This window comes from Hoplias malabaricus, chromosome 15 (genome assembly GCF_029633855.1).
Source record: "Hoplias malabaricus isolate fHopMal1 chromosome 15, fHopMal1.hap1, whole genome shotgun sequence".
Lineage (NCBI taxonomy): Eukaryota > Metazoa > Chordata > Actinopteri > Characiformes > Erythrinidae > Hoplias > Hoplias malabaricus.
Genome location: NC_089814.1, coordinates 14,792,033 through 14,816,111, shown reverse-complemented (window position 1 = coordinate 14,816,111; position 24,079 = coordinate 14,792,033). Strand labels below are relative to the sequence as shown.

Here is a 24,079-nt window from a genome sequence, read left to right as displayed (position 1 = left end):
GATTGAGAGGAAAGCCGCGTCTTTACTAGTGATAAGAAGCTGATTCTGAACAAACGTTGAGCGCGTTGTAGTGCATATTTATTCAATGACATGTACACACAACAGTATATATTTGATCACTTATTTTTTGACATTTTAGGGGAAGCTGAGTTTCCCTTGCAGTCTTAGAGCAATCGCCACTGATATATATATATATATATATATATATTATATATTTTATATAGTTTGTCATGTTACATACATACATATATATATATATATGTAACATGACAAACTAGCATTTCTAACTACTATGCCCACAAAACAAATCACCTGCAAATGCGGAAAGGTTAGCAAAGTGTTTCATTTTATTGTCAGGAGACTGTGCTTTTATTTTTGCACTGCATACATGTGAATATGTAACTCAATGTATTCATGCACAGATAAGAAAAAATAAACACTATAATGAGGCTTTTTTTCTCAGTCAGGGCCTGTTTCTATTTGTTATTTCGGTTTCTACCAAGCTGGGATGGTGAGAGCTGGCATTAATCGGTAACTCATAAAGCCAAATATTTTTATTTTCAACCTGTACTAACACAGTGTCCCTGAACAACTCAACCTGCTTGGAAGAGAACATTAATTGCCAATTATGTTACATCAACAAGCAGACATTGATCTCTTTCTCACAGCAGGGTCAGATGGTCTTTAAGTCCGATCCATACAATTCTGGGCCATTCCGGGGCTGTTAGCCCAGTTACATTCTCTTTTTCCAGTGCTAAATTAGGAGCAGGAAGGGCACTGCATCTCGTAACAATGGTGTGCAGTGGAAAAGAGGCCATTGTGTCCATTTGTCCAGAGTTGTTTAACATGGCTATTTGGTAATTAACCTTGCTCATTTGTTGTTTATCTTTTAAGTGGGACTACTGAAAAATGTTCAAACTTTATAAAAATATTGTACAGGATATAATGCACATTAAGAATGCCTTCAAATATCAGAGTTTTTTTTACTTCTGTGAATACTCAGGCCACCAGGTTTGACTGGATATATGTGTCTCTTTTCTTGACTTGGATAGAGGCAGATTGATGTTTTGATCCTGTGCCTTAATCCCTTCAATCTGACCTCACTTGCTCCACAGCACAGGGATTACTCTCTTCCAGATGCAGTCATTCACGTCAGGGAGAGAAAATGCTGCCCTCTCTGGATATTCTATCTCATTCTGTCAATAATCCTATGTCTTTCTTCTTGTGTTTTGCTGTCCTTATGTTCTTTATTTAGAAATTTCATATCTTTCTGATATTTACCTTTCTCTTTAAGCTCTGTCTGTCCAGCTCTTCCATTTAATCAAGCACACTGCCCTCTCCCTACCTGGCCTGGTTCTATTTTAAGTTTGAAGGATCAAGAGGACAGAGTAGGATGTTAGGAAAAAACCTCTTGACCGCAATCAGCACGGTCATGCTATCTCAATTACAGCTGTCTCATTAGACTTGCAGGAGCCAGGCTGGGGAGTGCTGATTGGCCACTTGAGAGTCTTCTCTACTGGGCAGATATGGTCCAACTGAGTGCTCTTGCAGTTGCGGTAAAGGTGTCTACAATGGCTGCTTAGACACACCACTGACATAAGACACTGATTGAGGAGGAACTAGCTGTTATATTGTCCTAATGTTACTCTTTTTCATGCTTGCAGTGTGTTAGTTTAAATTGCATTGTGCTGTTGAAAATTTTCCACTGGCAGGCCTAGGCTGCCAGACTCAGAGCAGTAACACCTGCATAAATCCCTGTGCAGACAACCACTGAAGTATCAGTCTCAAGTCCAGTGTGAGCTGATTTAAGAGGTGTGATTATATTCCAGTACAAATCTTCAATGTCTGTAGTTTGAGACTGACATGTCATACCTGCAGAGATAATACCACTTCTTCTTTCACATTTTTTGTATTTCATACATTGAAACCTTGAATATTCGTTTATATATCTAGCTTTCTTTAGTTTTTCATTTAATTTTAAATTTGCACTTTTAACAGCAACACAAAAAACATGGTGATGGATAAAAATTACTATTAAAAAATAAATGATGTTTTCCAGAATGATATGTTGCACTGCAGTATTCACTCAGTGTTCTCATGTTAATGTCACAAAAGGCTGCTGTTGACATCTGATTCAGTGTATGGGGTACGTGCCAAATATAGTCTAGTTTAAATCACCTTTCTGTAATTGATGGAACCCAGAGTACTCAGTAACAGTAACATATTGTAATTGTCCTACAGTTGTGCAGTAACAAAACCTACTAATGACCGTGCGCTGTGTTATTGTTATTGAGGGTGCTGCCTGTTGTGTAACATTGACATATGCATCCAGGCTATTGGTGGTCATTTGTGATTGTGAAATTGCACAGATACTTGGGCTAATATGAATTGGCCAGTCATATCCCATACAAATTACATTACAGGATCTTCATTGGTACAAGTAATCTAGTTTGAACAGTGCTTTGGATGACACTAACAAGATAATATCAGTGTAGTCTTGGTACCAGACGGCTTGAATTCCACAAGGTCATCTGGTCACTGGAAAATTGAATGGCGGAATCAGGCAGTGTTGTATCTGTTTGCATGCGGTGGCTTCACTTTCTTTCCTAACAGCTGAACATCTTTCATGACTATTTAGCAAGTGAGCACAAATCTCTCTTTAAACCATTGCTTTCCTTTTGATCATGCCTTGAATGCCTTATCCCAAAATGCAGGTTGCTTCCCCTTAAGTATCTTCAATAATTTACAAAATTTCCTTCCAACTCCCTACATTTCCTCTCTTTATCACGCTCTCAGAGGACAAATACAATCCCTTATAGACTCTTGGTTAGCACACACTTCTAAAGTATACAGAACATTACATTTATACTAACTTATTATTTGTTTGCATATATTTTCCATGTGTAGATGTTGCACCTCACTTGTTTATGTCCTAGTAATGGCACTGACCCAAATACACTTTGTCAGATTACTGATCCTTTAGTATTTTTTTGTGGATTAATGTTGTACTAGACATTGCATCATTGAACTGGAATTTAATTTCAGAGGTGTCAGAGTATGGTTTCATACAAATAATCACAAAAACATATTGTAATGAAAACCTAGATCATTTTCATTAATGGGCTCCCTAATTGTCATTTGAACCTCATATTTGAAAGGAAAACATAAAAATGTAAGACATTTGTGATACTGATGTTGATTAATAACATTACTTTGTAGTTAAACATACATTTGTATGATGTATGTTTTAAATATTTTGAAACAAATATATTTATATGTATTATTTTTTATTTTGGTTCAGGGTCCAAACTTGTCTGTGAGGAGTTTGGTGTGTTCTCCCAGTGTTTGTGTGGGTTTCCTCTGGGTGCTTCTGTTTCCTCCCACTGTCCAAAAAACACACATTGGTAGATTGATTGGCCATGCAAAAGTGTCCATAGGTGTGAAGATGTTCCTGTTTGGTGCCCTGTGGTGTATTGGTGCATTTATGGAGTGAATTTTGTGTCAAAAGTTCTACAAAAGCAAACATAAATCTGCAAGCAATATTCTTCCCACCTGTGAAAAGTGTTCAAAAATCAGAAGCAGAAAAATGAAACAGAAGCAAAAAACCTTACCATAAAAATAAAAAAAAAATCCAAAAACAATGAAACCAAAAATTGGCAAAATCTAAACGAAAATAAGTATCAAATAACTGCAAATAGTAATAAGATAGCTAAGTATCTTTTTAAATATACAGTTGATATATTTCTTCTGTTTGCATTCACAACATATACCTTCTGCTCTTGATTCTTTATAAGAATTTTGCTTGCAGATTTGTTTTTGCTTTTGTAGAACTTTTGCCACAAAACTGAGAAAGGATGCTGGATTATCATTTGTAAGTCATAATGCTTCTAAAAAGGATGCTAATCTGTACAAGTCTTAAGCATTGCGTGGAACAATTATATTGTGTCATTTCAGATAGAGCAAACGTCGTACTAAGACACAGGGCCGAAACATAATACATTCAAGGATGCAAACGCAAATACCAATGAGGAAACAATTGAATGAGGAACTGATTCTGACACCTGACTCTATAAAGCTGGTCCACCATGACAGTTGACTATAGACATCTTGACTCTTGCTGTAGCGCCCCTTGCAGCAACACTCAAAATGCAGTTTGTGCTTGTGTTATGTTATTAAATGTCATCATGGCATATTTTTGAATGCAACTACATGTGACACCCAGTCTGCATAGTCTGCATTCTTGTATGAAGAATGTTTTGGATCATATACTTATCAACCATAATATTATGGTGGCTTGTATAAGTGGATCAGACACAGCAGTGTTCTCGGGTTTAAAACACTGTGTCCCTTTACTGTCCACTCTATCAGACACACCTTTCTCGTTGGTCCACCTTGTAGAAGTAAAGTCAGAGAAAGTAGCTGATCTGTTGCTGCACAAGCGTGTGTTGGTTGTCCTCTAGTCATCAGTGGTCACAGGACCATGTTGGCTGGATTTTTTTGGTGGGCTATTGTCAGTCCAGCAGTGACACTGAGTTGTCAAAAACTTGAGGAGTCCTGCTGTGGCTGATATATTCTAGCACACACACTAACACACCACCATCACATCACTGAGAATGATCCACTGCCCAAATCGTATCTGCTCTGTGGGGGTACTGACCATTGAAGAACAGGGTGTTAGGATGCTAACAGTTAATGCAGAGCAATAGATGGACTACAGTCTGTAATTGTAGAACTACAAAGTGCTCCTGTATGGTCAGATGAGCTGAGAGAATGGACGGTGAGTGGAAAAACAAGGAGGTGTTCATAATGTTATGACTGATAGGTTTATGATTGACAGCTTGAGTGACAAGCTGGATAGCTATGTGTTGTTGCTGTTGCTGTTTTTAATAATAACTCCTAGTATACAACCTGAATTGCTTTGTGGCATAACACAAAAGCAATAACCGCTCATGCTCACACATCTGATACATAAGTACGATAGTAAAACTTTCCAGCTGAGAATTTACATTATGTCAAGTAAAACATGGGCATTATTGATTTTGCTGTTTTTCTGGCTTCTCTAAGTCTTGTTTCAGCCTACTGACGGCACAAACTGTGCATAGGCCCAAAATAATAAAAACGTCACAATGGCACTGAGCGGTTATTATGGGCTGTCAGGAGAAAAGAGGCTGTATAAAGCTAGGGAAGAACAGAGAGGAGTTCGATCTGGCCTTGACAGACGCTCTCTGGGGAAGGGGTGGATGACCTGTTAGAAAACACACATACATTTAAACATCTAAGAGCGTGAAGGCACTGGGCTGATTCAGTAGAAGGAATGTGAGTCAATAGATGCAACCAAACTCCATTTTGACTCACTGCTGTTATTCACAGATTACTGAATACAACTATCCAGGTGTGGGCTTGCGTGACATACATAGCCCTCTGCTTGTGTGTGAACATGTGTTTGCACGCATGTGTGTATGAGCGTGTCTTCTCTTTCATCCCTGAGAGGCGGATTAGCATGAGGCTGACTTGTTTAATTGAAGTGAAGTGGATTTAATGTGGTAAAGTTGGTAGTTAAGCCCTCGTTCTACATGGCTCAGGATTACAGAGCTGTAACTCAAGCTGTCACTACGGTTGAATTTGTCAAAGCCTTCCATTCTGACATGGGATCAAATGTCTGAGCATATCACCTATTTTAACTTAACTTATCACATTATCAATGATATATATAGTGTGTGTGTGTATATATACACACAAACGCATGCACACACTCCCAGGTGTTTTCTTTTTGGGTCTAAGGAACAACATCTGTAGGACATGAACAAGTGACAGGTTCATTCTTCCATCACAACAGCTTCAATAAATGACTGTTCACGTACTACCTAATATAACCCACACCTTGACAGATGCCCCTGTAAACACATAGTCATATTATTCCTCTCACCTCTCAGGTGTCCTGGAACAAAAGAAAAAAAAACTCTTCAAATATGCTGGGCAGGTGAACACTGGAGCAGGGTTAGGAACCACCTATATGTGTAGAATAACAGCCTACAGGGACGCAACCTTTCATAATTACCCTGTGGCCAATAAATTGTGGAGAACTTCTCATTCAATGTTTCTGAAATTATGGGTGTAAATGAGGAGTTTTTATCCCCACTGCTACAGTATAAGCTTCTAATTTTCAGGGAAGGTATTACATTTGATGCAGGAATATTGCTGTGGGGATTTATTAGCTTTGATCTATGAGAACATTACTGAGGTCAGGTGCTGATGCTCAGTTATTAAGACTTGGTCATAAACACAACTCCAACTCCCAAAGAGACTGGATAGAGACACATCACTCCAGAGAACATTGCTCAAATGCTCCAAAGATTGTAGCTTTGTACATCATAACAGAGTATTTTGACCTGAGGATCGTATGTGGCTGCCCCAGAGCATTCCATTTTGTTGATTAGTGCTTTTCTATGATAATTGTAAAAGGTGTTTGGGTATACTGTCTGTATTGGTGCACTATAAAAGGAGCTGAATTCACTCTCAGTTATTTTTACCAACCCTTGTATATATGTAGAGTATAAATATGTTCAAATCAGCCTGTCTGTCTGGTTTATACCAGGTTAATGTCTTTCTGTTCACCCCTGGTCTGGACACTGAAACTATCTTAACTATCTGTTAGGAAATGCCACACTTGAGCAACAGCATCTCAGACCTAAACAAGCACTTCATATTCGGCCATGCCCTTCCCTTCAGCCACACAAATCCATAACAAATCATGCCTATTTCAGTCAGTCATTTATGAAAACAGACATGGAACATTATTTAGTCATCAATTTTCTTACACATTGAGGAGCAGAAATGCCAGTTCAGAGTTCCCAGTTTGGTCTGAACCAAAATAGCAAGTGTTAAAGGTGCCTTAGACCAAGGTCTGTTCCAATAGACAAATATTTAGTCCGACCCATAGAGGTGGTATCAGTCTGGATCAAATTGAACCATGTTACAAAACATGAAAATATTGAAATATAAATGAATTCCTGCATTCATGCTGCCTTAAAGGGGAAGTTCATGATTGTTATTTAAAAAAAACTGAACAGATATTTTTCCTTCTCCAGTCTGTTTGCTTGCTTGAAACGGATGTGTTTACAAAGCCCCAGTGTCTGTAAATGATTAAAAAAACAAACTGTATGCTAGGATTTCTCTCTCTTTCTCTCTCTCTGCTCATGGCAGACGCATCTGAAGTTTTTGTAAACATTGCAGAGAACCCCAAACATTCAAAAGCACAAACTCTATTCCTGCACCAGATGTGGATAATATTATCTTATTTTTGCTGTTTCGAATCACCTAAGATGAACATGGGTGATGGCTAACTGAATTACCGAAAGTGCTACAAAATTATTTCTAGTTACAAATGAGTTTTTGTTATAATATAAAAAGTGAATAAAAAAGATAAACTTCAGCCAGGTAGAAACACACCATTCCCTCTCAAACACACTATTCCACATTAAAAGATGCAAAGCTTAATGTAAACAACCAGAGAGAACTCTGTTTCCTGTAGACATTTCCTTTAAGTGAAAACATGAAAATGTGTATCATCAGTGAACAGTGAACATTCCTTGATATAACATTCCTTCAGTGGTTAAGCATGTTTAAAAGTTCAAAGTTGTACATGAGGGAAAATATAAGTTGTCTTGGATTTTATGTCATGTGTTACTGTAGTAAACATAAATAAAGCCTAAAATGTAAACAAATGCCCACTGCTTTACTTCAGCTTTTTTCAAACTGCACACTAGCTCACTGTATAGGGTGTATAAAAAAAAGTTCATTATTATTACATAAGTAAAATCCTGACTTTCAGGTGTGAAAATCCTCTTAGTGTTCTCCATCTCAGAAAAGAGAGTCCAGTGTTGATTCTTGTTTCTTTTATTGTCAGAGGCCTTTTAAGCTGAAGAACATACTGTTTTGTTGGCAGAATATCTGGACTGTTGCATTTTTCTGAATGTTTTGTACTGCACTCTGCGATTTTGATATATATATATATATATATATATATATATATATATATATATATATAAGCATATATAGAAAGCTGTGTGGGCAGGCGCTGGCTTGTCTCTTGGGGAGTGCACATCAAAATGTGGGATGGTTCAAAGTTTTTACAGATCAGGACTGTCATGGACATGTAGCTGGCCCAGCTAAGGAGCAGAATACAACACACAGCGGGTGTGTGACTTCATTCTCTGCACAGGAAACCTTTACTTGCTATATTTTTACACAGATATTATTTGTTTGCTCCTATTGTTTAATGTTATTACCTGTATTGTCTTTCATGTATGTGTGAATATAGCATAGGCTACTGGGAAATATAGGTAAAGTGGGCAAAATTCACTGAAATAATCTTTGAGAATTGAAGAATATAATGCTTGCAATAATAGTGCATGCACTAGCTCTCATAGACCCTTTGTTCAGTATGTTTTATGAGCAGATATGTGAAGATAGTCTCAAACTCATTTATGGTATTACCTGATTCTTAATACCTCTCTGGCTCTCTCATTCTCTCTCACTCTCTCTTTTAAACTTTTACAACATCATCCTTTTCTTTCTCTCTGTTCTATCTGCTCCATCTCTGACTGTCTCTCTGTCTTTCTCTCACTGTCAGACCACCCTCCCCCACTTATCTGTTTCTTTCTCTCTCTCTCTCTCTCTCTCTCTCTCTCTCTCTCTCTCTCTCTCTCTCTCTCTCTCTCTCTCTCTCTCATGCCCTCACTTTGAAGATATCTCTGAGGCATAGCACTGAGAGGCACTGAGGGCATCCTTGCAACCCGTGCAGCATCATCCTCGTGTCACTACTGACCCACTTCCTCTCCACACAGGCACACACAACCCCACACACCCAGTGATATCCCCTCCAGCCATCCGAGCTGGGCTATTTGTGGAATATAAGTGGACTCTCCATGCATCATGCTAAATCATTCTCTCAGGCTAAAACCGCCATTGCAACTCAGCTGCTCCATCACTGCCCTGATCCAAGGCACTTATTGACTGAGCCAATGAAGGAGAGAGTGATAGATAACTAAAGGGAAAGTGCAGAGGTTTGATCACATGGAACCTAAGCAGTGACCTTATATCTAACTGTGTGACATGCAGGCAGATGAGTGCGCAATCTTTATTATTAATTTTTTGTCACGTGTGTCCTGTTCTTTGCATGTGTTTGTGTGTGTGTGTGTATTTGAGGCCCAGTTTGCTCTTTCCAATGTTGAAAATTACATATTCATTGTCAGCATCTTCTGTTTATGATCCTGACTATTTGTACAGAAATTAAGTATTCAGCTCATTTGAAAGAAATGATTCCTGAACAGCATGCAAAGCTTGTACATAATGAAACTATGGCTAATTATTACTGGGTGGGGTTTAAATACACGTACAGGGTATTGATTGTTTGTGTGTGTGCTTGTTAATTGTTTATTTACTCTGTTCCCATTAATAATACAAAGAGTATCAACAAGACATTAACTGATCAATTTTGCTCAAACATGCGAGCTTAGCAAATGCTAAAATAGAAAAATAGAAATGTAAATGTAGACAGTTTCTGTTGACAATGGTGGCCAAACTTGTCTGGTTCCCTAGCGCACATTTTACTTTATGAGCCTAATGCTCACACCCTAAATGAAAATTTACCACTGTTTCTACTGGCCATTTCCCATGACATACTGTCCTGTTTAAGGACATTTTGAAGCACTGAAATTTGCACTTATTGATAAAGTGTCCTGATTTTTAGAATAAGTTAGACTAATGGTTGGAAAAATGGAAAAATATTTTGTTAAAAATTACAAGGGTTTTGAGAGAATTTGTGCGAAGTTAGATGGTTTATGTGCCTATTTGTATATACAACATCTGCCTAGAGACTCTTCTTTGAAAATTATGAAGTTATACAGTTTAACAGTACTTGCTGAATTTTTTACAGATGATATCTGGAATGATCAGAGTTTAGCACTGGACTCTGACCTACCTCCAGGATGGCGCACCATACGGGACAGCACTGGCACCTACTACTGGCACGTGCCCTCCGGCACTACACAGTGGCAGCACCCCTCATACAATGCAGAGGAGGAGCACAACACCGTCAATGGCCTCCCAACTCACCAGCTCAAAGTGAGTGTCCACCCAGAGTAGACTCACACATGTGAATATTGCATAGCACATATAAATGTGCAATTTATGGGACACATCAACAGAAAAAAAATTTACTCAGAATGTCATTCCCTTATGCATTTCAAGAAGGATCACAAAAACATGGGAGGAAACCGTTTAAGAGAATGACTGCTTTTTCAGCTAGATTCACATATAATTAAACAACTAGCATAGGCTGGTTTTCTCTGCCTTTTTAAAACAGGTGTGAATTTGATGTAAAGTCTTAAAAGCATGTTGCTGTAAGATTCTTTAAACAGCAGCAGGCAGACGGAAGCCTCAACACTGTCTGAGGTTTAGTCTGTTTTGTATTTTTCTGTCTTGTCAGGCCATTCCTTGCACCTGTGAGCTTTGAGTGTGTCACATGACCGGGCTCACAGGTGTTCCTAATGTCTTTCCCTTTATAAGCTCCCCTTATATCCTTAGCGTTTGGCATTTATTGTTGTTTGTTAGACTGATGTCTTCTGTTTATGCCTCTGCCCTGACATCGCCTTCATTCGACAAGCATGACAATTACATTATGTTTATATTCTCTCAATATGAACAGTATATACAGCTAATGGTATAGCTATAAATTTTCCTCTGTGTGACCACAAAGTGGGCATGCCACCCAAATTCTTGTTTCTTAAATTACATCTCTGGTGTAGTAAATAAAGTAGAACACTCTTGTAGAATGTTTTTTAGGGTAATGCTTTTATTTCTTAGCATTACTATCACTGCGACCCTGAAATGGATAAACAGAAAAGATGATGAGATGAGCATTACTCATTATCTCCTCATCACTAAACTTAAATCTTCTATTTTGTCACTACCACTTGTCTCAGTGTGTTTTTAAACTTATTTTTTCGTAAAGGCATTTATTTGGAGTTATACACAGTTCATGAGTATCTGCAGCTACAGTAAACGGAATATAAATTTTAGATGAATTGTGAATGCATATGCAGGTGTATCAACACTGTAATATTTTGTACAGCACATGTCCTGTGTTTGTATGTGCAGTATATTTGTGATTGATATGACTTTACCAACACTTTATGTGTTTTGTTCAGGAGGCATACAATAAAGTTTCACAGACTTAGTCTGTGTGGGAATTTGGGAGTATGTGTTTGTGGTTACCATTTAAATGCAGGTTAATTATTCACTAACTACAGTAATTGTAAATAAATAAAATTACAAATTATAGTATGTATTTGCACTGATCAGCCATGGCATTAATACCACCTGCTTGTCTCTATACTTGATGTTAATTCTCTTAGCTCCACTGATCATGAAGAAGCAGCTATTGTCTGTGCATACTTTTGCCCACATTCACCTTGTTCTTAATGGTCAGGACCACACCACCAAAGGGCAGGTGTTATTTGGATAGTGGATCATTCTCAGAGCTGCAAGGACACTGAAGTGGTGTTAGTGTGGGTTAGTGTGTGTTATGGCTCATTAAAGTATATGAGTGAAGAATCAAAACATTCTCTCTCTCCTCTTTCAGATTGATGGAGCAGATGGGAGGCGTGAGTCCAGAGGCAGGCTAACAGAAAGTCCCATGACCTCACTAAGTGACCAGTGAGTTGTCTCTCTCTCTCTGCAATGTCAGCAAAGCCACAACACAAAATACACGCATATATCATGCTTTCAGCATACAATCACATTCCTAATTTAGGCCAAATTACTAAATTAGGATGTGTTCCTTTATTTTCCTTAGAATTCTGTCTTTCATGTTTTCCTTTTTTGTTGTCTGTTATAATGGAGCCATTAGGCTTCTAATTTGACAGGCAAAGCACACACGTATACCTGAGGGAGAGAACCTGGCACTTCCCTCAGCAGCTGCCATCTCTACTGGCTGCTAATAGCGCCAGGAGGCCTGCATTCAGCAGGCTGTTATGTTTGTAATCTTGAATTTAGCTATTTGTGGTCACCATCTGTCTACCGGATGATACTGGAAAATTAGTTTTATATTAGGGGAGGAGTGAGGATAATGTTAAGGTTGTTTTAGATTAACTGTAGCAGCATTTAACTAAAGTAAAAAAAGAACATATGGAAAATTAATTTTCGTTTCTGTTCATTTGACATAAGTGAACTTTTATCAGCGTAGCCATACTTTCTTTCTGTTTGGAGCATGTCCTGCAGAATGTTTCAGATTTCTATCGCTGTTATAAATGGGTTTATACTTGGTGTCTCAGAGGCACAGTCTGCTACGGTTTTTACTTTTTAATCAAGTCAGAAAATTCTTATTATTATTAAGGATATTTTTTCAGATACAAGTAAAAGCTGCAGCTCAGCAATATTGCAGCGTGGCCAGCCAAATATACTGACTCCACACAGAATATTCTCATTAGCGTATTACAGCTCATAATAACAAAAATCTTCAAATTATTTCATTAACACAAAATCGGTCAGTTGCCTATGCAGGCTCAAAATTTGGAAAACAACATCCAACTCACTCTATTCCAGGGCAATGACAGGTTTTTCAGTATCCTGGCATTACTTCTATATATACTGCCGTATGAGATGTGCTTTGGCTACTGTGGCTTGAGAGCTCTGTATGAGTGGGTGTTGATGGAGTCACAGAATATAATTACCTGGAGCACTTTTGGCAGGGTATGAGGTGACGTACCCGTGATAAGAGGTGAAGGTGTTTTCTTCTTCCAGCATCTTTTTTTTAGCAGGCTGAGAGCCATGCTGTACCTGAGCACAGTGATTGGTGCTGACTTTTAGTTTGCAGCACTACAGTTCCCTTCATTACAATGTAGAACCCTTAAAAAAAGAATACTTAACAAATTCTTATTTCTGTGTTTTTTTAGTGGGCAATAGGGCTGTGAAATTTCTGAAGATATTCTTAATACGTTTTTCAGTTAGTGTCCTGCAAAAATTATGTTTAGTTTGTAAAACCATAAGCACTGTTGGCCATTTCACTTGAGAGATTCTTATACTTTAGTCTGATGGAGTTGAGTTGGACTCACATTATTTCTTGTCAAACACAAACAAACACACACACACACACACATACACACACTTGTCTTTCCTCTATGGTTTCAGTGGGCATTTCTTGGACATACGTTAAGCTTAATCATCATACTATTTTAGTATTGTAAGGAAGAATATCCCACACAGTGTGATTGTGTGAACAGATTTTTGTCTCAAAAGCATGTTATAAATCAGGACTGCAGCAACACACATACACACACACACACACAAACAAACACAGAGAGAAAATAACCTCTGAGTCTTTCTTCTCTACAGCAACCACTGAACAGCCACCCACTTAGCATCTGCTGGAGCACAGAAGGAATATGTGGTGAACATGACCCACCACACCAAAGTTCAAATAAGAACCAAATTAAAATACTTAACGTGTCCAATCTCTGTTGTGAAGTTTGATAAGCTTTATAGAACTCTAGCATAAATTACTTTTAATCTAAGACAACAAGATTTTGCTACATGACTTCATATAACTAGTTAAAATGCTATGCTGTAGGGGTACACTGGACTGTTGCTGTAGCTACCTCAAACCATACACTTGGTAAAACAATTACATTGCCACACTGATAATGTGAGATTCATCAAAGATCATATCATCATTGTCCAATGAAAGCATGTATCTCCAAAATAGCAATTTTACAGGAGAAAGAAAAACCTTTTTAATTTTCAAGGTAAAAACTTAATTGTGGAGCATTTCTATTGGTTCATTCAACATGAAACTTGCACACAATGTGGACACCTGTTGGGTTTAAATGATGTAGTAAATGAACAAAAATTGACAATAATGGAGAGACATTTTTGATTAGACAACAATTACATATAAGATAATTAAACTTTTGCATTAAAAAGTGTGCATACAGATGCAAGTCAAAAGTGTTACCGTTCCTGTGTGCATAAGCAGACTTAAAAAACAATAATTTCTTAAAATATTCTCAGCAGTAAATACTTGTTTAGGTAACAGCTTGGTTTACCATCATGATCACATGTTCATTTTAATCACCAAAAAGAAAAATAAGTCACTAACTTTTGTAGAGATTGGCAGACACCGCCAAGCCCCCGTGAAAGGAACTCACATCTCTGGAAATGAATCATTGTGTAATATATTAATGCAAATAGATCTACATGGCGACTCTTGCTTCATTAATCCTCCACTTGACAATGCAGCAAAACAGTTTCATACATGTTTCAAACAATCTGAAATTTCACATAATGCATTTGATTTAAAATTAAAAACTCTCTAAAAATTTAGATAACAAGATTGTTGTACACAAAAGTTTTGCATGAGGTTGAATAAAACATTTATCAAGGTCTGTGAAGTTTGGCAATTTCCACAGCTGGTGCCTAAAATAATGCCGTGTCCTGGAAAGGTCAGTTGAGCCTAACAGGTTTATTTATTTAAGCCAAATAATTTTTTTTTGTTCTTGCTCAGAGAGTCCTGGCAGGAAGAGTATCTGTGCACCAGCATGGACCCAGATTCCAAGGTAAAGTTAAATGTTCACCCTTTATATGTCTTTATTTATATATACTATCACTTACTTTACTAGACCAAGACAGAATAAATCTTTATGTACAGAGTGAGATATAAATGCTTCTAAAGCATACATATGATGGAAAGAAGAAGGTGAAAATAAGGACAGAACTTGAATCAGATGGTGTGGATGTCATTTAAGTGTATGTCTACGTGAGAGGGCCTTATATGTTTGTACTGACCTCTAAAAGGATGAGTGAGGCATTACTAAGTGCAGAAATTCATTAAGTGCATGTAAGAGGATCCAGGTCACGGTGAACTCAAAAAGTCTCAATATAAAGCCATTTCTGGGATATCAGAAGAACTGCATGTTCCAATTCAGCATATATTTATTTATTTATTTATTTTTCAAAGATGCATCAGCTACTAGCTCTATACCAGTTACTGTGACTAATAGTGTGTCAAAATAAACTGAGTTTGTTGGTTGTGAGACACAGAACTATATTAAATGCAGTTAACATATATTCACAGGGCAAATATTTCAGCATTTTCCAGTAATGCTACAATATGCAATGATTTATCTTTTTATGTGCAGTTGTATGAAAACTTTGAATACTTCTGGTCAAACTGAATATCTTGATTTTATCAGTGAGTAATTTAACACTCTATAGGGAACAAACTTAAATGTAATGTTTTCCTCATCTATTCAGTTCCCATGCTGACGTAAACTTGGAAATTAATTTTGAAATTGTGGGCACCACATTTTGAAACAGGAAAGTAACTGTATGTTTATGTGGCAGTGTTTTGCAGTACGCTCACTGGGCTGGGTGGAAATACCCGAAGAAGAACTGGCTCCGGGGAAGAGCAGCTTGGCGGTCAATAACTGCATCCAGCAGCTGTCTCATAGCAAGGCAGAGGGGCGTGATGCTGTGGGCGCCTGGGGAGAGGTGAACAGTCTGAATATTTAAAGTTATATTATTATGTGGTTTAGCCATCCAGTGTTTATAAAGGCTGAGGTGAATATCTTATGGTTTGGTTTCAAAAGTTAGCATTCATTTCCTTGTTTTCATTATGGTTATAATGTCAGTATTAACACTTATAGCCCATAACAGCCCATGATGACATTTGTGTCACAAACATATATAAGGTCTGGGAGGTTCCCTACACGGCTTTGTTCTTCACTTTAAATCATAACGTCTCTAAGGGACATTTACTGCATCCTGGATGCAGTCAAATAACTGTTTGTGAATTTGTGTCCCTGTGACCTCATTTACAGAATACTGAATACTTTACTGAATACAGATTACTTTAAATCATGATTTAACACAAAAATAATTACAGAATTTGGGATGTTGTTTCTTTTGTCTGTTTTATAGTTCTCATAATTTGGCTTTTAGGAGAGCTGAGTCTGGTCTGGCAGTGCTAAAGTTCTTCCATGCTACTGCTACTACTGGAATAACACATTTTGTGACACTTTAATTAACAAAAGGGGAGAAATATCTAACAGCTAACACACCTCATTTTTCTCAGTATCCATGGTGTGACTGTGGCTAATGTACTCTTGAATTTAATCTCTATTTTATTTAAGGGTAAGGTCATCCAATGCCAGAGTAGTTCAAATTGCAGCTATAGACTGTGACATTATTAAAAAATGAGAAGGTGAGTGCAAGATATTATGTTTCTGAACCCTGACCCAAACTTGCTGTATGTGAAAAACTGGCCTAAATCTGGTTTAGAACCTGATATTTTGTTGGTCCCTGTTTGGCCTGCCTTTAAGTTTGCTTAAATATTTTAAATACATGAAACCATGTGTATATAATGCAGAGTATGAAGTTCTTTTTGGTTATGGCTGAAGGTAATGGGTAAGATTATCCAGTGAAGATACGCTTTAGATACATGTTTTAGATACAATCTATAGGATTTCTATCAATGTATTCCTCAATGTATTCCTGTGTGTGTGTGTGTGTGTGTGTGTGTGTGTGTGTGTGGTCTAAGGGTCAGGATATGATGATGGTCCTGAAGAAGGACACACTTAGCCTCCTGGACCCTGTAGACCGTAGTCTCATCCACTGCCAGCCCATCATCAACATTCGAGTTTGGGGAGTGGGCTGCAACAATGGAAGGTTAGTACTGGTGAAGGATCTTATTTTGTTCATTTTATTTTTGCCATTTCTTGTTTTCCTATTTTCTGTCTCTGCTACTAACTCACACTTATTTCAGTTTTAGTTATTATGTTTTGTCGGTGTTAGTATTATCAATCCTCCTTGTAAAGAAAAATATCCATGTGCTCTTAGGCAGGCCTGTTTATTTATAGAAACTCAGAAACAGAACTGAATAGAAAGTCACCCTGTGGCAGTCTACCTGGCCGTGGAGACAGTGAAAAAACTGTCTCCTTTCTAAAGTAGAGAGCAGTTGAAGGATATTCATTGTGGTAGTCCTTGATTGCAGACATTTTTATTCACTATATAACCTCAGTCTTAGTCTGGCTACAATGCTCAGTGCTCTTGGTTCCACTATAATATTGACAGCATGATCAGACTGTTACAATAGGTGCTCATTTGGAGTGAATCAGAGCACTGCTATTTCTGGTCACACTTGACAGTGTTTCCAGGGAAAAAAGAACGAGCCACATAGCCAGTCTGTTATTTATCATCCAGACCTACTTAACCCGCTTTTATTTGGCTTTGGTTCACATGCCTGGAAAATTGTGTTACACTTTAACAAAGTAGATAAAACTAAATGCTCCAATCAGATTAAAATGATCTTTTTGTTTCTACATTGATTGTCCTTTTTACCAGTTCCACTAACCATTTAGCTCCACTTTGTTGTTCTACAATTACAGACTGTAGTCCATCTGTTGATGTGCACAGATTGTTAGCCCCCTCTCACCCTGTTCTTCAATGTACAGGAGCCCCAGATTTAATTTGGGTAGATTTCTTTGGAGATTTGCACTAACACCGATGAGGTGTTGGTGTGTTAGGGTTTGTTGTCCTGGAACATGGCCAGTCTTTGTGACACACTTTTCCTGTTGGTTCACCTTGTAGATGCAAAATCAGAGACCATAGCTCATCTGTTTCTGCACACTTTGTCTTAGTCATCTTCTAGATTTTCATTGGTAGCCGTTGGACACTGTTGGCAGAATGTCCACAGCCCAGCAGTAACACTAAGTGGTCCTGTCTATTGAGGAACAGTGTGAAAGGTGGCTAACTAGTTATGCAGATCAACAAATGTACTACAGTCTGAAATTGTAAATTACTACAAATTGTGTTTATATATTCAGTGGAGCTGACAAAATTTACAATGAGTGAAGAAACTAGAAGGTGATTATAATATTTTGGTTGACGGGTCTAGTATAGCTCCTCATATGGCAAAACTACATTTTCAAATTGATCAACACAAGAATGTAAACTGAATGTGTTGATGCAGCATTTAAGTACATATTTGGAAAAAAATACATCCAGTAACTCAGCCAAATATTTCTGATTATTTTTATCGTCATTCTTAACAATTAACTTTCTTTTCCTTTTTTAAACCGCCACTCGTGAATACAGAGACAGGTAATTACTGCACCTTTTTCTTTCTTAACCAGATCAAGTGAACATGTCATTTGTGGGACTGCAAGTTTGCATATCATATAGCCTAGTGTGGAGTCTCTCAGCAGTTATGTTGGGTTCATGGCCTTGTAGAACTCTCTCATTTCTTTACCTTCATGCCTAATTTAATGTACCTTTGCTTGTTGAGTGCCAGTCAAGTGGGGATTAAAATGGTGATGTTGGTTCTTTCCTGTGCATGCCCCAGTGAACCTTTCCTGCAATGAAATTCAGACAAAAACTCCATATCCCAATTCCCAATCCTCTATGCTCTTGCCTTCCAGCTAATTCACATGATATGATTCAGTGATGCTGCCCATGGACAAGCACAGACCTTTAGATGAGCTGATGCTCTAATCTGTGAAAATGGCAACCTCCCAACCCAACCCCACATGTTAGGTGTCTCCCTTCAGCATGTACCAGAATAATGTAAAATGTGGTCATTAAACTAATCATAAATCAATTTTAAATGTGTAAACTGCTTTAAATTCTAAACAGTAATGAAATTAAAAGAACTCCAAAAAGTTCAAGTTGCATTATTGCAGAATTGTTGTAAACTTTTTCAGGCAGCAGTATGATTCTGCCATCTTACAGCTTAAGATGAGGATCTGTGTGATGATCAGATTGTTTCAGCATGACACCATATTCTTTCATTTACTTACATGTTATAGATAACAGAAGCCAAGAATTCAAAAGTTAATTTTGCAAATTCTAGTCATTAGGGAAATTAAATATATATCCGCTGTATTGTGTTACTGCATTGTGTTCAGTGTCCAGGTAGGCTCCTGACCCACTGGGACGTTGAACAGAGTAAAGCTGTTTAAAGCTGTTTAAAGCAACTTTAGTCCAGCTTTGTGCATGTCCTTGCTGTCATCCCTCAAATTCAAGTGACTTTGGCCTGATCGACCAATGAAAGTGCCAGTAGTAGTGAGTTATGTTTTCGAAGATGTAATTCATTATAGGCCAGGTCCCACTGAGACTCTGCCAACGTGAATTCTGACAAACCCATGCAGATTTAATTACAAGCCACGTTGATTAAATCCCTTTAGAACCGTACGGAGGACACACTCGTGTAAATTAATTGCATACGCATTTTAATACAACAGAAATGGAAGGAGCCTTTGCTTTGTGATGAATAGAGCAGTATGTCCTGCTGGATCCTGTCCAAATGATTGCCTTTTGTTGTATAAAAGGGTCAAGTAGAGTGTGCTTTTCAGTCAAGGTCAGAAACATAAAGGTCTCTTCTTTACTGTATATACCTCCCACTGTTATTATTTTACAGCAGAACAGAAGGTATTGATTAGCTGTCAGAGGTGAAATAAAACCCACCCAGAAACATTAAAGATTAGTGGTTAGGCATCAATATTTGATCTAAGCATCCAGTCAAACCAAGTGAAGTGCAAAAGAAACAGAAATATGTGGTACCTGAATGAATGTATATGTTGTGTTACTGTAGGGCTATGTAGAGTCTGGGAGTTCTTTAAATGATTAAATACCTCAAGCTGTCCACATTATTTCCATATAGTTGCTTGATAATAAGCCTTAAGGTTTAAAGAATCTTAAAAGATGATTATTTTTCATATTTATTATTTTAGATATTTCATAATAGATGTTTTTCAAGTTTTAACTGACACATTGCATAATGCAGTGCAGCAAAAACAATGTATCTTATTGTTTGCAAATGTTAGGCTTCACACTAGTGAATAACAGTCAGAGCAGTAAAGCCTAACTGTAGAATAAAGCGCCATCACTTCAGTTTCCTTTTGGCTCTTCATGCTCAGACACAACACAGAGCAGCTGTCATGCCACATTCTACCATTAAAACAGCAACTTTTTCCAAAGACTTGAATCTTCCAAGACACAGTGATCATAACCTGGTCAAGGGATACTGCAGAAGTCTTTTGATATGTTCAGTAAGCCATATGTTCACAAAGCCCACAATAACCCCAGATAATACAAACAATTATCTCTAAAATGTGGATTTCTCAGAATACTGCGGCTTGCTGTAATGCACAGCTTTATTAAAAGTTTTATAAGCATAAAAATATAGATTTACTGAAAATACTAGACAGATTTGTTTGTCCACGAATTATTTAAATTTCCAAATGTTTTTGGAATTTTTTATAGAATTATTATTATTATAATTATTTTAATGACATAGATTTCCTATTGGCTGTGTTTTTCAGGGAGTTGAGGCAAAGCTGCAATCTCAAGTAATCACTCATTCTTTTGGTTGCAGCCTTGACAATTACAACCACCATAATTTATTAACTATGTGATTGCACAGATGAGAAATTCACAGCCTCCCTTTAAAACATTTGCCATTTCTTGAGTTTTTGCCCTTTCAGAAAAATGAAGCGGGACAGTTTCTCCCCTTCCAAAATGGTTAAACACAAAACTAGGAATAATTCGGAATGATAATGCCAGTGTATTTTTGAGGAATAGAGTCTAAATTGGGGCAGTTCAGATATCTGCCTCTTGGCGTTTTGGACTTTTCACTGTAACTTACATAAAAAACTGAGGGATTCTAATTAGCGGGAGCTGGAGCTTGAGTGTAGACAGAGACTGGAATATAATTTGTCCTGAGATCTGAGGCTTTTCACCAGGGCTCCTTGTTCCAGTGGAGGATTCTGCCTCTTTCTCTCTTTCTCTACTGAGCAGAGGGACTCATTCGCTATTCTGTTTGCTGTTTGACTTCAGTGTTTTTGTTTAATAATTGAAAGAGTGCTAGTGGTTGGACATCCATAAGCAACAGCATATTTACATGAAGCCAGGCGGTGACCCACATGAGGCACTACTCACTGTACTTTTTCAGCTGTTTCAAAAATATCCAGCTTCAATCAGCAAAAACAGACACCCAACAGTCTTGAAACACAGCCATTTTTAGATTAACCCTGTTACTGCACTTGTTACAGGAGAGGAACAGAACATTGTATTTGCCTTTTCTCTGGGAAGTGCTGAGTATCATGTTTGTCTGCATAGATCCTCTGTATTTATAGCACTCAGACATCTGAGCCTACTGTCTGCAATCAGCTGGGTCAGGCAGCTGGAGGTCAATGTAAAGGCACAAAGTGAATATCCAGTATCACTTTGTGTGGAGAGATGGAGCCTGTTAGGCATCACTGAGTTTCAGCTCATACCAGGTCTGGTCCAGTTTGCCTTAAAAATATGTTGGAAAAAAGTTTTCTTTCTGTGATGATGAAATTTATTGCTATGATGTCACTAGGGCTAGAAAGTAAACTAGGGCTGAAAGAGGAACTATATTTGCAAAAGTGCAATACTCAAATCATAACCTGCAATTATTATTATAACCCTCCTGTCTTACCAGTTTTTAAATTGATAACTTGTACACAGACCTTTATTTGTAGAATATAAGTTAACACAGTTAAAGTTTTAGTCTTAGAACTATTTCCCCAAAATTATTTAGTGTTATCAGACTCCACAGCTTGCAGCTTTGTTTTATTCACTTAAAGTATAGTGGAGAATATCCACTGCCATCTTCCAACCCCACAGTGCACCTCAAGAGTTAGTGTACCCAAATGGACAAAAGATGCCCCAAAATGAACTCTTCTGTATGTGACAAAGTGTTATTGCTGTGGTAAATAATGATCAAAGCTGCATAGCCTTAGGGTGCAAAATTATTCATTCAAATGACAAATTCATTATTCTATTCTATTCGTGTTGAATGCTGGAGTTTACAATGTAGTGTTGATGGCACCAAACTGAACAAAGAATTGGTCAACAAACATATCTCAGTGAAAGATATTTAAAGCATGTTAGATCTCACCGGAAAATTAAGAAATTATAATACCTAGTTTTTTGTTTTAACAAGAATCCACATTGCTGTGTTATTGCAATCTTTCATTTTCATACTCATCTCATAAATAGCACCAAGTCTTGCTGGCATCCATTTATTTTCATTAGTTGTTACTCTATTTGTGGCCCTGTCTGTAATGTCTCATTAGTCTCTGAATGTAGGTCAGACGGGAATAGTTGGAGGTGTCTTGCTCTTGAAGATCTTCCCAGCTGTAGTCTTACACACTAATTGCACTAGATGGATGTATATGGAAGTATATTAGATTAAGGTTTCCTCAGGGCAGTAGATTTTCAGACATCTTAGGATGTACTGATCTGTATTTGCAGTGATGAAAATTTGCTCCGGCCTCTTGTTCCACTGTAGGGATTTTGCTTTTGTGGCCAGTGATAAGGACACCTGCATGCTGAAATGTCACGTGTTTCGGTGCAACGCGCCAGCCAAAACAATCGCCACCGCCCTGCACGAGATGTGTTCCAAGGTCAGTGTTTGCTTCTTAAACCTACAACATGTAGGACAAACTACACTTTTCCTGAGGTTTCATATGTAATGCTCTTAATGATAAAATACTAATAAACACAATTCTCCAAAGAATGAATTTTGAAGATGACCTTTATTACAGCTATAATAGAGCAATGCCTCATGCATGAGACTGTTTTTTTGAAGCTGTTTCTTTTAACGTCATCCCGTGAGGTTTCTTTTTGAGGCTCTCATAAAGCATGGTATTTATAAGTAAACAGAAAAGCTATAGCTAATGTATCTTAAAATGTTGCTATTTATGTTTTGTGTGTTCACAATGTAAAATGTGCATAAAGTAGAATAAACTGTATTTATTGCTGGACTGTACACATTGACATCACATAATGTTTTTTAACAGTGACCCTCAGAGTTATTATCTATATGCACTTGCAGATCATGGCAGAGAAAGCAGTGATGCGCCCATCTATGGCACGCTCAGTTACAATGGAGAGTATCTCCCCTGAAGACCTACCTCACCAAGGTATAGACCTTAATGATGCCAACTCGAGATCTGTTGAAATCGCTGATTATTTTCATTTTTATGTGTCTTTATTTGCTTCCGCATATGCTCACTTTTTATGTTTTAAGTCAATTTCCTGGATGCAGTGAGACAGAGGGTTCAAAAATTTGAGGTGGAATATATTGGAAATCTGCCTGTCTCCAGAGCAATGGGTGAGTCTAAACTTTCTGCCTTAAAATCCCATATTACACAGAGTGAACATTCAGCGGTGCTTCAATGTTTTTGAACCCTTTAAAATTTTGTGTCTGCTTATATTTCTGTATACTGTATATAATTATATACATAGGTTTTTGTATATAATTCAGTATATATTTCTAAATATTATTTAAAACATCATCAGAATTCTGAAAATAGTGAACCCACTTAAGTGTTTCTTAAGGTGGATTGGTGGTGTTCAAACATTTTAGAAGGAACAGCGCTTGTTTTGATGTCCTCAGAATTCTCTTTTGTTCATGCCATGATTCTCTTCCACAAACATGTTTTTTGAAGATCATATTTGAATCCCTATGTAATGAAAGGGTACCTACTCACACCTGATTTTCATGCCACTGACTGAAAACACCTGGCTTTCAAGTTAGCAACTAAACCTTGAGGTTCACGTATTTCTGCCACTCACAGATCTGTATTATTTGATCATTTTCCTCAAAAAATAAACGTTTAATATTAATAATTATCCCACTTGTTTAATTTGGTTTTCATAATCAATTTGGGACTAGCTACAGAAATACATTTTACAAGCTTTCAGACACTAATATATTTAATAACACCTGTGTGAATGATTTTGTTGATTTTTAAATGGCTTTGGGCCAAAAATGGAATAAGCCAAAACATGTCTGCCTGAAAATAAAAGAGAAATGATTTAAGCGGATATAACCTGTTGCTCAACTTGTTCTTTGTGTGGGTCTCTGTGCGCTCTTTGAGACTAAGCTTTTATCACTTGATCACTTGATATCGATCTCAAGTCTTTGCAATAAACCCATCAAGACATCTGGCCTCTAATGCACTTTTGCAGATGCCTTTACATGAGGCTAAAC

General features: G+C 37.5%; 1 protein-coding gene across 2 annotated transcripts in view; it reads left to right on the top strand.

Annotated features, from left to right (window-relative positions):
- Positions 1-24,079, top strand: part of apbb3 (amyloid beta (A4) precursor protein-binding, family B, member 3) — a 35,320-nt gene that overhangs the window by 4,601 nt on the left and 6,640 nt on the right. For both annotated transcript variants that reach the window (XM_066645908.1, XM_066645907.1), the window contains 8 exons: positions 9,938-10,125; positions 11,645-11,718; positions 14,564-14,615; positions 15,403-15,549; positions 16,598-16,725; positions 22,373-22,487; positions 22,919-23,006; positions 23,114-23,197. In XM_066645908.1, the coding sequence (XP_066502005.1) occupies positions 9,938-10,125; positions 11,645-11,718; positions 14,564-14,615; positions 15,403-15,549; positions 16,598-16,725; positions 22,373-22,487; positions 22,919-23,006; positions 23,114-23,197 (876 nt within the window). The remainder of the gene's footprint in view (positions 1-9,937; positions 10,126-11,644; positions 11,719-14,563; positions 14,616-15,402; positions 15,550-16,597; positions 16,726-22,372; positions 22,488-22,918; positions 23,007-23,113; positions 23,198-24,079) is intronic.